The 14672-nt window shown below is 42.0% G+C and overlaps 2 protein-coding genes and 1 non-coding gene across 3 annotated transcripts; 1 reads left to right on the plus strand and 2 right to left on the minus strand.

Annotated features, from left to right (window-relative positions):
- LOC135523705 (28 kDa heat- and acid-stable phosphoprotein-like) lies at positions 1–3812 on the minus strand. Its single transcript, XM_064950540.1, has 6 exons — positions 3636–3812; positions 3051–3133; positions 2222–2299; positions 1905–2029; positions 1556–1707; positions 1–1381 (listed from the first exon to the last, which is right to left on the minus strand). Exons 1-6 carry the CDS (start codon positions 3646–3648, stop codon positions 1347–1349), a joined length of 486 nt encoding a protein of 161 aa, XP_064806612.1. The 5' UTR covers positions 3649–3812; the 3' UTR covers positions 1–1346.
- Positions 3813–6171: 2359 nt separating this feature from the next.
- LOC135525140 (protein chibby homolog 1-like) lies at positions 6172–14181 on the minus strand. Its single transcript, XM_064952879.1, has 5 exons — positions 14057–14181; positions 13729–13835; positions 12970–13075; positions 12729–12841; positions 6172–6616 (listed from the first exon to the last, which is right to left on the minus strand). Exons 2-5 carry the CDS (start codon positions 13804–13806, stop codon positions 6536–6538), a joined length of 378 nt encoding a protein of 125 aa, XP_064808951.1. The 5' UTR covers positions 13807–13835; positions 14057–14181; the 3' UTR covers positions 6172–6535.
- Positions 14182–14599: 418 nt separating this feature from the next.
- Positions 14600–14672, plus strand: trnar-ccu (transfer RNA arginine (anticodon CCU)). Its single transcript has one exon. It is a non-coding gene; the product is annotated as a tRNA-Arg (tRNA).

Genomic DNA, 14672 nt, shown 5'->3' on the forward strand with positions numbered 1-14672 from the left:
TTGTTTTGGGTATCATTTATCTATTAATGTATTTATTTCTATACAACAAATGAACTCAAATACAGACAAATCAAACAATTGACCAATCCTGGAGAGTCATTATTATAAACATTAAAACACTTTGTATATACTGTATGTTTTCAAGAGAGAAATGAGTTTCAGCCACCTCCATTCATAGAATATTGCTTTCCTGTTAAAAGGCATCTCAGGTTCCAACCATCACACTATAACATAGCATCCTTATGACTAATAGAGTGGGCGCGTTCCTCTGCCCAGCCGTTGCTTATGCATGCCAAATCTTACAATGCCCAGAAAGGTATTTCACCCATCAGCTAACCACATTATGTTATAGCAATCTAGTGCCTGACCACAGTCGATGAGGATGCACGCAACCATTGTTGATGCATGCAACTTCTGAGCAGGGGAACGCGACCATTGACATTGCCCTGTGTAAACTGTGAAAGGCAAAAGAATTATAGAAGAGAAAACCGTAGCACTGAAAAAGAGACTTACAGTATGAGGCCCCAGCAATGCTTTTTCAAGGTAATTATGAAATATTAACAATGAATTTTTATGCCAACAGAGCTCCTTTTTGACTACAAGACATTACGCTGCAAGGTGGTTCAATCAGAAATTAGAGCCAGCTGGCGGCTGAAACGCGCTAAACATGTCTAGGCAGAAACACCAACAGAATAAAGGGTAAAAACTCCAACACCTAAATAGAAGTTGCATAAAGGCTGACATTCCTTTATACATGTTTTGTCTGAGACACTTCTGCCTATGGGACCTCTTCTTTCCCACATCTTTCCTTTGGAGGCAAATGACTTTGAACTGTCAAGTTGTGAATGAAGACAACTGGTAGAGATGAAACAGAACATAATAAAGAATACATAAAGATTTCCTGTATAACATGTTCCTCTGTCCCAACCACCACCACCTGATTCACCTTAATAACAGGTCAGATGAAAGTATACAAACCCCTACTCATCCTCCCACAACACTTCCCATTCATAAGTAAACAGTGTTAAAATGCAAAAAAATATAATCAAAAAATGATCTCCAGCAGCTTTAGAATTAGAACACAGGGGAGGAGTGAAGACACTAGAACGCCTGCCGCTGTGACCTCACAGAATACGGAGGAACTAAACAGGCAAACCTGAAGTGCTCCTTTTCCGTCTCCTCCATAACGCCCGGCTCACACCCTTCCCTCATCGGAGATGAAGGGCAGGAGCCCAAGCACATGTTACCCCTGAGCTGACAACCCTCATATCGATCCCCTCCTACAGTCTTCTTGTCTCTCCATCCTCCCCAGATCGTTTTCCAGGCCAAGTCCTCGGGGGACAGGCCTAACGCTTGGACTTGGAGTCTTCAGCTTCTTTTTCTAGGAAATCGTCAGATAAAGACAGTCAGGCACTGAATTCAAAAGGAGCAACCACAGTCTGTCTGAATAAACAGTGCCCGTATGACTTTCTGACTAACCATTTAAGCCCTGTGTTCCTGTCAGACAGTATAGCACAAAGGACAAGCACAGTATGAGAGATTCCTTATCCCTCACCTTTTTTGAGGCCGTCCCTCTTCTTTTGTGCGTCCTCTCTCTGCTTCTTGATGATGGCCAGCCTGGCGAGGTCGGCCCGTGCTTGGTCTGTCTTCCCCTCTAGGTGAAGCTTCATGTAGCGTTCCTTAGCTTTCTGCTTCTCTATCTCCTCCCTGAGACAGAAAGCAAGATGGTCAAACAGGGTCCTGCTTTCAAGACTTTAGAATGATAACATATCCTTGCCTACACCTACTCCAAAGACTTTCACCAACAAGTCAAAATGGGCTCTTCCTAAATCCACTGACTTCAATCCTTTCATTTTAGACATTGGCATTAGGCCTGAGACTTGAAGGAAAAGAGAGATCCTCACCTCTCTCGGCGTGACAGCTCTTTGGGTGCGTTGACATCAAGCTCAGTCACCTTCTTACTTTTCTGGGATATACGGTTGGGATTCTCAATCTCAATCAATCCTTCCACTCCACTCTTTTTCTTATTCTACAGTAACAGAACATCACGACATTGAACAGAGCCAACACTGCAGCTCTGACTGAGGTAGTGCTGGCAAGTAAATGGTAGGTGACACTTTGAAAGTGAGAAGGTGCATCTTGACAAGCCTTTCAGTAAAACCACAACACTTCTAATTCCTTAGTGGACAGACTAGACATTAAAAGGAGATCCCGCACTCACAACGTCCTCCTCTTCACTGCTGCTGTCGTCAGATCCTGATGACTTCTCCTCCTCCTTCTCTACTCCACCGTTCGCCTCCTATCACACATTCACCGGTTAGATCATGTTCAAGACGTCATGTCTGTTTGAAATGCATTTCACACCTCTGAATATATAGATATATGTTACTAGCTAAAGTAACTGGTGCAGGAGGTCGAGCAGCCAGGCTATAGACTGCAAGGTAAACACATTTTTAACCATCCTTGACAATACCTCCAATCGAGGGCAGGTGGAACGCCAAAAAACAGAAGAGAGAAAAATATTAAATCCACTTTTTGCAGAGTAAAGAGCTCCCTCTTAATTTAGTTGAAGGACATCGCTATCTTCCCAAAATCATTGCTGGAACTAGAAGAGGTCTGTCTTCCCCTCTAGGTGAAGCTTCATGTAGCGTTCCTTAGCTTTCTAAGTGACGCAGCCACACGTGGAAGAACATGAGAGCACTTTACACAGCTTCACCCAAAAAAAAGACCTACACATATTCTAAAGGCATTTATCACACAGTATATTCTAAAGTTATTTCTCAATCTGGATTTAAAATATTTCTGAATATTTATTAGTGGAGTTACACCTGCAATTTGAAATGGGAGTTGAAGTCACTGGTGGGTTCCAAATCAAGAATGAATGAAATATCGGCAAGTAAATGCAGGTTGAAAATATATATTCCCAGGCATTGCACTTGCAAAGCTGGAATCTTGTATGTGGTCTATAATACAGGGATCTGTTTAGAACTATGCTAACCACAAGGGGCAAAAACTAGATATCCCCTCAGATCCATGGGTCCTTTACTCACCAGCTCTCTCTGTGCTTTCATCTGTCTATCAATCTCTTCAGGGTTGCTGAACTGCTTTCCCCGGCCCTTGTGACCTTTTTTACCTAAAAAAACAAACAAACGACAAAAGAGAGCAAGGCATGTTGTAGGAGATCAGAGATGAGTCAGACATGACGTCCACACTGCAGGATGGTTACAGATGTCAGAAAGTGATTGAGCTTCTTCGCTGCCTTACTAGATTATGGCATAATGTTAACTCATTAGTTACATATCATTACTACTGGGGATGAAATTAACTGGCTGAAATCAACTGGGTACAAATGGTGTTCGCCAGACCAAGTTTCGCGATCAACTACTGTAGTGACAGTAGCCTAGCTTGCAAGCTAACTAGCTAGCTAACAGCTGTAACTAGTTAGCTTGCTAGTTAACTAACGTTACGTCAGTTCTCACGAAACGTTGATACTCAAGTAGAAGATACATCTGACCAGATCCACCAATTAGTTAGCTAGCAAGCTATATTTCTTGAGTTGATATTACGTTGGCTGGCTAACTTAGCTAACAGTTACACTTGGAACGTTAGCGAAAATAACGGCGCTGGATACTCACCGCCTCTTGGCATATTTGGTATATCAACTTGAACGACTAAGACCACAAATAAATAAGTTCACTGTTTCCAGTTAAACATAGAGTTTATTTTCTAAAGAAACGGCCTTCGCGACACAGTCCTCTTTCAGCTAGACTATCTTTTACCCGCTTCCTGAGAGCAACATGAGTGGAAGGCGTTAAAAGTACAATGACGCAATATTCAGCCAATCGCTACACAGGGATTTTGACAGACTTGTCAACAGACCATTCACACCAGGAAAACACATGCACAATGTACGAAAATTAAAATAGCCAATGATAAACACAGGTATATAGGTGCGTTGCTTTAACTAAGCACCGCCATAATAACTTTTGTGGCGGTCATTTTTTCACTCGCAAATGTTGCGTTTATATTTTTGTTCAGTACAGTTCACAGACAAGGCATGTGTATTTCTTATTGAAATGATTCAGAACTACGAGAGAACTTGCATCTCCAGACAAAATACATGTCCAAGATGGTCACATTTTATATTTTGATCCTCCCATTCAAAATTGCAGTCCTTTTTGTTGACATCGGACAGCTTTGTTTTTCGTATAGGATTCAACCTCAGAGGCCCCTAAAGCATCTATTTGATCGTCTTCAGACCTGAGCTATAGAGCATGGCCAGTATGATGGAGGATATCCAGGCTGTGTCGCCGTTAACCACGAAAAAAATCCCTCATCAGCTCTTTGAAGTAGACACTGATGGCTTTGGGGAAGGTGTAGGAGAACCCAGTAACAACGAAACAGCTGAGCAGCATCATGCTGCCCCCAGCCATCATCAGGGGATGAAGCCTCCATCCTCTTGGTTGTACTGACTCCCATTGTCCATCAAGAGGGTGTTCCTCGCTAGGAGGCAGGAGTGGGGTATGTTACACAATCCATGTCTCAAATGTGGAATGTATATTGTGGAAGGAGGTACTGTGGCTCACACTGAGTAATAATTGGTCAATTCATAACCAAACAGTGAAAATGTCACTTTGTTTTTGTTTTCCCCCACACACTGGTGCAATGCTTACTCAATGAACGACTGACTAAACCTTTGGATTATGATTGTATTTACTGCATTTGTTTACAGTGACTTGGCCTGTTTGAGAAAGCTAATCAGATTGAATTTGTCTGAGATTGCTGTTAATAACAGCCTGTTACTATAGAATTGTCTCTTGCCACACAGAAATATGATGTAACTCTATTTACTTGATGGATGGGCTTGTTTGTTTAGGTTTTGAATTAAATATCTGCTTAGTTGCTGGTGTCTGATCTTAACACATTCACTGACCCATTTCACCACAATCTCAAGCATCCCCACCAATAAAAGTACATTTTGAGTTAATGGAGTCTACAGTTATCCCTCTTTAAGAAAAAGTATAAAAACCTTCTCTTGCATGGGTTCTCAGATCCTCAAAAGGTTCTATAGCTGCACCATCGAGAGCATCCTGACTGGTTGCATCCCCACCTGGTATGGCAACTGCTCGGCCTCCCACTAGAGGGTAGTGTGTGCGGCCCAGTACATCACTGGGGCCCAAGCTTCCTGCCATCCAGGACCTCTATACCAGGCGGTGTCAGAGGAAGGCCCTCGAAATTGTCAAAGACTCCACCCACCCTAGTCATAGACTGTTCTCTCTGCTACCGCACAGCAAGCGGTACCGGAGCACCAAGTCTAGAAGCCTCTTGAACCTAAACAGCTTCTACCCCCAAGCCATAAGCCTCCTGAACATCTAATCAAATGGCTACCCAGACTATTTGCATTGCCCCCCGTACCCACTTTTACGCTACTGCTCTCTGTTATTACCTATGCATAGTCACTTTAATAACTCTACCTACATGTACAAATTACCTCAATTACCTCGACGAACCGGTGCCCCCACACATTGACTTTGTATCGGTACACCCTGTAATATAGCCTCGCTATTGTTATTTTACTGCTGCGCTTAAATTATTTGTTTTATTTTGGGGGGTATTTTTCTTAAAACTGCATTTTTGGTTGAGGGCTTGTAAGTAAGCATTTCACTCTAAGGTCTAACCCTGTTGTATTCAGCACATGTGACAAATAACATTGGATTTGACATTGTTAAACACATGGCAAAAACATTACAGGAATGTTACAGTAAAGAAGTTTTGCTGAATAATAGGATGCAGTATGTATAATGAAGTAAACTGCTGGAGAAATCTGCTGAGATCACTGAAACCAGCTTGTTTTTCAGCTACAGAATTAAATAGCCTACCTTTAATGACATTCCTCACATTCAACATCTGGTATAACAACATTCTAGCAGTTACATTGTAATAACAATCTCACCTGACCTGTGACAGAAAACCACAGGGATCCAAGAGATGGTAGAAATATCCAGTGATACAGTTCTGAAGATGGAGACCTGTTGAATTTGTAACCTCCACAATCCTCCCCCCCCTCACATTCTTGCCAGTTTCCATCAGACATTGGTCTAAGCTTGCATTAGTATGGGCACTTGCATACTAATACAGACATGTATGCAAACAAAACATAACTTTATGAAATGTAGTTTAAACCTTTTAATAAAGTAGAAAGGATATGAAAACAAATATTCTAATACACACAGCTGCCAAACCCATACACACACACACACAGGACGTTGAATATAAATCATAGTATTCTAAAATAGTTCAGCACTGATACGATAATGCTTACAAAAATTCATGAATCAAAGAAATTCATTTTTATAAAAGGATAGGGCACATTTAAACTCTCATACCTTCAACGATTTAAAATCCATAGAACGTATAGAACGTATAAAAGTCTAATTTTACAGCACAGTTGGTCACTAACACTGCCATCCATCACCATCCCTCATCTATTCCTTTTCAAGTGTCACTGGGAAACCCGTCTTCAGTTTTCTATTCATCACTTCTTCCTTCGGCTGTGATTTTTCACCTCCTCCAGTTCCTTCTCCATCAGGTGAGACTCTGCAGTGGTTTCTGACAACTTAAGGAAAAGGAAATCGGTTACTTAACCTCTAATATTCTAAGCCATTGTTCATATTTTTAACTAAGTTAACACATGGAGTTGTTTTAAGATGGTCATACCATGGATCCTTTAGCTATTGGATTTAGAATTTTAGGACCCCTTAAGGTAATTTGTTTTAGTTTTATAATTTGATAAAATATTGAATTGGGCCTTTACTACTATAGCCCAAAGAAACACATTGAATAACACATAAATGGCAAAAAAGACAAACACCGCTGTAGCTCTGCCACTTTAGCTGTGGAAGGGCGACATTGGCGGATGCGGTGGATTGAGACTCAGCCAATGCAAACTGACAGATTTTGATGGGGATTTTTGTATTATGTTCATTAGATTGACCCACGGGTGCATCAATAGAGTCTTAAGGATTTTAAAAATGGAATGTAGCACTTATTTCTCACTGCCAAAAACGCATATAATTTTAATTTAGAGAACGCCAAGAAAACATTACCAAATTAAACTCTTTAATCAATTATTATAATGTGGCGGGCAAATTGGACGTCCACTCGTCCCTCTGCAGGGCACATTTCATCCCTGAAAACTTCCACCGCTATAAACAATGGAAAGACTGCTGAAGCAAGAAGTTGCTTCTCAAAGTGGATGCTGTCCCTACCATCAATGTGGCTTCTAAAGCATCTCAGCCAGCACCACCAGCAGCGCCCAAGCATTATCATGGGCTTCAGTGAGCATGTAAGTCAACCTGGTAAGTGAAAGAGTTAGCTTGCTCCCTCTATGCTAATGTTTGCTTGCTATATTGCATTTAGCTCACAGCTTCCATCTAAATAACAATGATTCAGATTGTTTAATAGTGACATGTACAGGGTTGCAGGTAGCCTAGCGGTTGAGAACGTTGAGCCAGTAACTGAAAGGTCATTGGTTTGAATCCCAAAGCCGATGAGGTGAACAATCTGTCGACGTGCCTTTGAGCAATGCACTTAACCATCACTGCTCCTATAAGTCGCTCTGGACAAGTGTGTCTGCTAAATGACTAAAATGTAAATGTGATTGCAGGGTACAGTGAAAATCTTAGGCTTCGAGCTCCTGCAATGTTTCATCGGAGCTCGAGGCGCCCTCTGTCGATGCCATCTTAGCCAAGATAAAAACTAAACAAATGTAGACATGTCTGCCAGCTGTTGGTCGCTAACTGCTGATGCTGTCATACTATAGATTGCCTTGTACTATGGGAAAGAATAGTGTTGGTGATCATGGAGGCTGCACGTTGCGATAATTTGGCCCTTTTGTGGCTCTAGGAGAGTTTTTTTATAAAGCCTGCCGATTGTGGGTTCATCCGAAATGACATTTTGGAGATGCCCCAGAGCCATGCCTTCTCTGGAGGGGTGGATTGTGCTCATTGGGAACATTTTTTTAATTTTAATTTTAGGATTAATGTTGCTATAGCTAGCTATCCTCTTCCTCCATTTCTGAATGAATTTGTGGCCATTTGTTTTCCGCTAGCAAAATAAGTGAGCTAGATTTTGTTAGCATACTGCAATATGTCGATAACACAGCTAAATTTGACACTGGTATGTGCTAGTAAATATCCTAAACCTAGTCAGCTAGACGTGAAGCTAAAACCAGGGAGAGCGAGGAGAGAATTGATTTTCTGTTTCATCTGCTGCTGGCTTGCTAACCATCACTCAAATACATATGTAATTAGGATTTTTTTTCCATAAAGATTGTAATTTAGTCAATATGTTGTGAATATTGTCGAAAAGTTTTCCATACTAAAAAGTGAAGCGCCACTTACAGCTTACCATGTACAGTGCATTCAAAAAGTATTCAGACCCCTTGACTTTTCCACATTTTATTACAACATTCTAAAAATTATTAAAAATATTTTCCCCTCACTCTATACACAATACCCCATAATGAGAATGCGAAAACAGGTTAATAGAAATGTTTGCACGTGTATTACAAAAATAAACGGAAAGAATCACATTTACATAAGTATTCAGACCCTTTATTCAGTACTTTGTTGAAGCACCTTTGGCAGAGATTACAGCCTCCAGTCTTCTTGGGTATGACGCTAGAAGTTTGGCACACCTGTATTTGGGGAGTTTCTCCCATTCTTCTCTGCAGGTTGGATGGGGAGCGTCGCTATACTTTCAGGTCTCTCCAGAGATGTTCGATCGGCTTCAAGTCCGGGCTCTGGCTGGGCCACTCAAGGACATTCAGAGACTTGTCCCGAAGCCACTCCTGCGTTGTCTTGGCTGTGTTCTTAGGGTTGTTGTACTATTGGAAAGTGAACCTTCGTCCCCGTCGGAGGTCTTGAGCGCTCTGGAGCAGGATTTCATCAAGAATCTCTGTACATCTTTCCTCGATCCTGACTACTCTCCCAGTCCCTGCCGCTGAAAAACCCCACAGCATGATGCTGCCACCACCATGCTTCACTGTAGGTATGGTGACAGGTTTCCTCAAGATGTGACGCTTGGCATTCAGGCTAAAGAGTTCAATCTTGGTTTCATCTGACCAGAGAAACTTGTTTCTCATGTTCTGAGAGTCCTTTAGGTGCCAGTGAGCTGTCATGTGCCTTTTAATGAAGAGTGGCTTCAGTATGGCCAGGCTACCATAAAGGCTTGATTGGTGGAGTGCTGCAAACATTGTTGTCCCTCTGGAAGGTTCTTGGTCACCTCTCTGACCAAGGCCCTTCTCCCCCGATTGCTCAGTTTGGCCGGGCAGACAGCTCTAGGAAGAGTCTTGGTGGTTCCAAACGTCTTCCATTTTAGAATGGAGGCTACTGTGTTCTTGGGGACCTTCAATGCGGCAGACATGTTTTTGTACCCTACCCCAGATCTGTGCCGCGACACAATCCTGTCTCTGAGCACTACGGACTATTCCTTCAACCTCATGGCTTGGTTTTTGCGCTGACATGCACTGTCAACTGTGGTACCTTAAATATACACACAGGTGTGTGCCTTTCCAAATCATGTCCAATCAATTAAATTTACCACAGGTGGACTCCAATCAAGTTGTAGATACATCAAGGATGATCAATGGAAACAGGATGCACCTGAGCTCAATTGAGTCTCATAGCAAAGGGTCTGAATACTTTAAATGTTTAAAAACATTCTAAAAACTTGTTTTCGCTTTGTCAATATGGGGTATTGTGTGTAGACTAATGAGGGAAAACATTATTTAATCCATTTTAGAATAAGTCTGTAATGTAACAAAATGTGGAAAAGGGGAAGGGGTCTGAATACTTTCCGAATTTAGACCCCTTAATATTAGTTCATATACAGCACCAACTACATAAATATCTGTTATGATCCATTATCTGCTAGCTGGACATTAAAGGCTCCTATGAAGATCTCCAATGGCCTATACTCAGAGTTGCTATTCACTATTTGGCCAACGTGGAGGAAAACATGGGGGAGTTCTCATTAGAGGCATCATTGGGGTAGCTCAATACCAAAAATATAAAGTAGGCAACAACAAAAAAATGAGCAAAAAAAAAAGAAACAGCCCTTTTTCAGAACCCTGTCTTTGAAAGATATTTCGTAAAAATCCAATAACTCCTACAAGGAGGAGGTGAGGGCACTCGGAGTGTGGTGTCAGGAAAACAACCTCTCACTCAACATCAACAAAACAAAGGAGATGATCGTGGACCTCAGGAAACAGCAGAGGGAGCACCCCCCTATCCACATTGAAGGGACAGCAGTCGAGAAGGTGGAAAGTTAAGTTCCTATGCGTACACATTAGAGACAAACTGAAAATGGTCCACCCACACAGTCAGGAGGCTGAACAAATTTGGCTTGTAACCCAAAACACTGACAAACTTTTACAGATGCACAATCGAGAGCATGCTGTCGGGCTGTATCACAGCCTGGTACGGCAACTGCACCGCCCTCAACCGCAAGGCTCTCCAGAGGGTGGTGTGGTCTGCATGCATCACCTGAGGCAAACTACCTGCCCTCCATGACACCTACAGCACCCGATGTCACAGAAGGCCAAAAAGATCAAGGACTTCAACCACCCAAGCCACTGCCTGTTCACACCACTACCATACAGAAGGTGAGGTCAGTACAGGTGCATCAAAGCTGGGATCCGAGAGATTGAAAAACAGCTTATATCTCAAGGCCATCAGACTGCTAAACAGCCATCACTAACTCAGAGGCTGCTGCCTATTTTGAGACCCAATCACTGGCCACTTTCATAAACGGATCACTAGTCACTTTATACAATGCCACTTTAATAATGTTTGCATATCTTACATTACTCATACCACATGTATATACTGCAATTATACCATCTATTGCACCTTGCCTATGCCACTCGGCCATCGCTCATCCATATACTTATATGTACATATTCTCATTCACCCTTTTAGATTTGTGTATATTAGGTGGTTGTTGGAGAATTGATAGATTACTTGTTCGATATTACTGCACTGTCGGAACTAGAAGCAAAAGCATTGTGCTACACTCGCATTAACATCTGCTAACTATTGTGTATGTGACAAATAACATTTGATTTGAAAGCAGCTGCCTGTGCGCCTTTCGTCTCACTTTTAGAAAGCAGAAACCTTGCCAGTTTGCTTTGCTATAATAAATGTGTATTGTCATGCAGTGACAGAATGATAGGCCTAATTGTGATAATGAAAATAATTAATGATTTCTTAGTTGGGCTAACTTTTTTTTTAATTTCTTGCTGTTGACCTACTTCATCCTCATCCTCTGCCTACATCCCTAATCCCTACCCACCGCTCACTCCATCAATCTTGGTCGTCCAGCTTTCTCAATTAAAATGTGATATTCTTACAGATCAATCCGGCTGGCAAGATCATTAAACATTGCTAAGTTATTTAGCTGTAGGATTTATGGCAGTTTAAAAATATATGTAAATCAGAACCCAGATATTGTGTTGCCTACGTAGTAGTTGCACTGTGTGTGTGTGTGTGTGTATGTATATGTTTTTGTTGCGTTATTAAATTCAGCTGGAAAGAACTTTTGGATACCAGAGAGGCGGTAACTCACCAGCATTCCGACCAGAAATACAACTTTCCCAAATTGGATTCTTTGTTCATACCCCCCAATTGAACTTATCCCTTTAGCTGCTCCAAGACGTCGCCGGCGGAGAAAAGGGATTCGGACTGGACTTCTAGTCCGACTCAAGAGGCATGTACACCATCCACCGTTTCCGATTATATTACTCGCTAATGTTCGGTCCCTGGACAACAAAGTAGACGGGCTCAGGGTGATTTGATTTGTCCACCCTCCAATCGTGGCTGGTGAAATAGACATCTTACCCGCCAATGCCAAAATGTTAGACCAACACTTTACATGTTGCATTTATATTTTTGTTCAGTCCTCAGTGTACTTAAAAAAACACTTCAACCAGTAAAATGTCTCTTTGGCTAGCTTTGCTACAGCCTATTTCAATGAGTGTTCGCATTCTAACATAGAATGCTGCATCCAAATAGGTATTTCGCAACAATCACAAACAAATATAATCTTTGTGACTGTTGTTTTGATTAATGCTTGAACAATGTAAGCCAACTATGTTTAAGTAATAACTAAGTGGCCTCCTGGGCACTGCGCCACCAGATTCTTGGTTCGAGCCCAGGCTCTGTCGGCCGTGACCGGGAGGCGACGCACAATTGGCTCAGCGTCGTCCGGGTTAGGGAGGGTTTGGCCGGCAGGGATATCCTTGTCTTACCGCGCACTAGCAACTCCTGTGGCGGTCCGGGTGCAGTGCACGCTGACCAGGTCGCCAGGTGTACGGTGTTTCCTCTGACACATTTGTGCGGCTGGCTTCCGGGTTGGATGTGTATTGTGTCAAGAAGCAGTGCGGATAGGTTGGGTTGTGTTTCGGAGGACGCATGACTCTCGACCGTCGCCTCTCCTAAGTCCGTACGGGAGTTGCAGCGATGAGACAAGACTGTAACTACTACCAATTAGGTTTAAAAAAAGTAATAACTAAGTAAATCTGGGCTATGGTGTATGGGCGCAGACAATAAAGGGCAGTTGTTAACCCCCAACGTGTCTGTTGTACTTGTTTATGACGTGAATAGTGACTGAGAATAAAAAAGGAGTCCCTTATTCTACCTGCAACTGTATGGCTGATGATAACTCACCATGTCCAACAGGAGGTCAATCTTCAGCCTCAGTAGGTTGTTCTCCTCTTCAAGCTGTAAGTTCCTCTTTTTTAGTCTCTGCACCTCCTTCCCTGATGCATTCCCTCCAGACTCTGGGGGCAAGAAACAAAACACATGAAGAAAAACAAAAAGGATCAGTGGGGATCAGATAGATCAGACTTCTTACAGTAGCAGTGCAGTTCGTGCAGTTTTCTATTGCATTTAAGTGAAGATCAGTTACCTGCAATCCATTGTCCCTCTTCAAATTTCAAGCTCTGCCCCCCGATGTTCATTACAGGGGCTCCATATTCAAGACCCAACTCTATTTCCCTCGTAGACCGATCCAACTAGACCCAACAAATGACCCAACAAAGGGGTGATTACACAGACTAAGAGCTCCACAGTGGAGGTGTCATAATACTTATACAATCTATCGATCAAACAGGGAAACAAACAGTTTTTGCACCTTTCATTTTTTCCATAGGGGATTTTAGAAACACTTAAAATAAGGGCTGTTTCTCATGTAGGCTTACCCTGGCATGAGGTTTTGATAACCTTGTCAATCTTTCTCGGACAAAGTTACTTTTATATTCAAGTCCATTTACTCTCAGGTTTGAGGGGGTAAATACAGCCAAATATATTGTTAAGTCACTTTGTCCTTATTTTAAATGTTTCTAAAAATGTCCTATGGGAAAACTGAATGGTGGAAAAACGATTGGAACCATTTCTGTATTTGATCGCTAGGTTATGGGTATTATGACACATACTGTGGTGTAATACTCTATAGCAGGGTTTCCTAAACTCAGACCCTCCCCCCATAGTTGATTCAAATAACCAATGTATCATCCAGCTTTGATTATTTGAATCAGCTGTATAAAGCGATGGCAAAAAAACTAAACGTGCACCCAGGGGTGGCCCCAGCCCAGGACCAAGTGTGGGAAACCCTGCTCGGGTACACAAGAATGTGTTTGCGGATTACAGAGGAATTTGATCAACTCACCGTGTGCAGATTGGAGAGAGAAACAGACTTGCGAGGAGGGGTTTTCTTTGGACTAAAGGTGTTTCCAAAAAACGGCATCTTGTTAATCAGCGGCGTTATAGATAGCTCTGAAGTGAGAGTTTGTGGAAGTTTAATGTTGGATTCATAACTTTTTAATTTACAGCTTTAGAAATAATCAAGTAGCGTTAACTAGCTACGCAACGCGATAGCTAGGACTAGTAGCATTGCCAGCTAGCCAAGGCTACCAACAGCTAACGTTACACCACTATCTTTGCTGTTTTGATGAAGTAGCTAGCTTAATCTGCTACTGTACAGCGCTAATATTTACCTTATTCCTTATCATTGGTTAGCAGAGGCTTCCCTTCTCTTTTTTCGCCCAGCTAGGTTATTTTTACCTGTTTTTTACACACATGCAGGTTACTGCGCAAGATCCATTTTGCCCCAACCGGGTAATAATGGAAGAATCTACAAATGGCAGCACAGCATTTGAGTTGGATGATATCAAATAATGTTACAATGTTATGATTGTTTACTTTAACTACATACAATTCGATTCTATATAATATGACAAAGTCTAGGTTTGATCCTTGTAATAATGTAAAAACTTGATCAATACCCCTGCTGTTGAGTTTAAGTGGAATAGTCTGACAATGTGAATGTATCACCATGGTGATAGCGTCACTTTGTGGTTGTTTACAGAAAGTTTCGATCTAACTATTTTCCCCGATAAATAGTTTTCTGTTACTCATTACTCAATTTAACAGATTTATCATCCGATACAAAAAGTCGTTCCCATCACTGTCACTACATTTCCCGTGGTTATCACGAATATTAATTTGATAAAGGCCTAACCCCGCCCATTTCACAACTAGCCCCAGTGGCCTAATGGATAAGGCACTGGCCTCCTAAGCCAGGGATTGTGGGTTCGAGTCCCATCTGGGGTG

Source organism: Oncorhynchus masou, chromosome 31 (assembly GCF_036934945.1).
Source record: "Oncorhynchus masou masou isolate Uvic2021 chromosome 31, UVic_Omas_1.1, whole genome shotgun sequence".
NCBI lineage: Eukaryota > Metazoa > Chordata > Actinopteri > Salmoniformes > Salmonidae > Oncorhynchus > Oncorhynchus masou.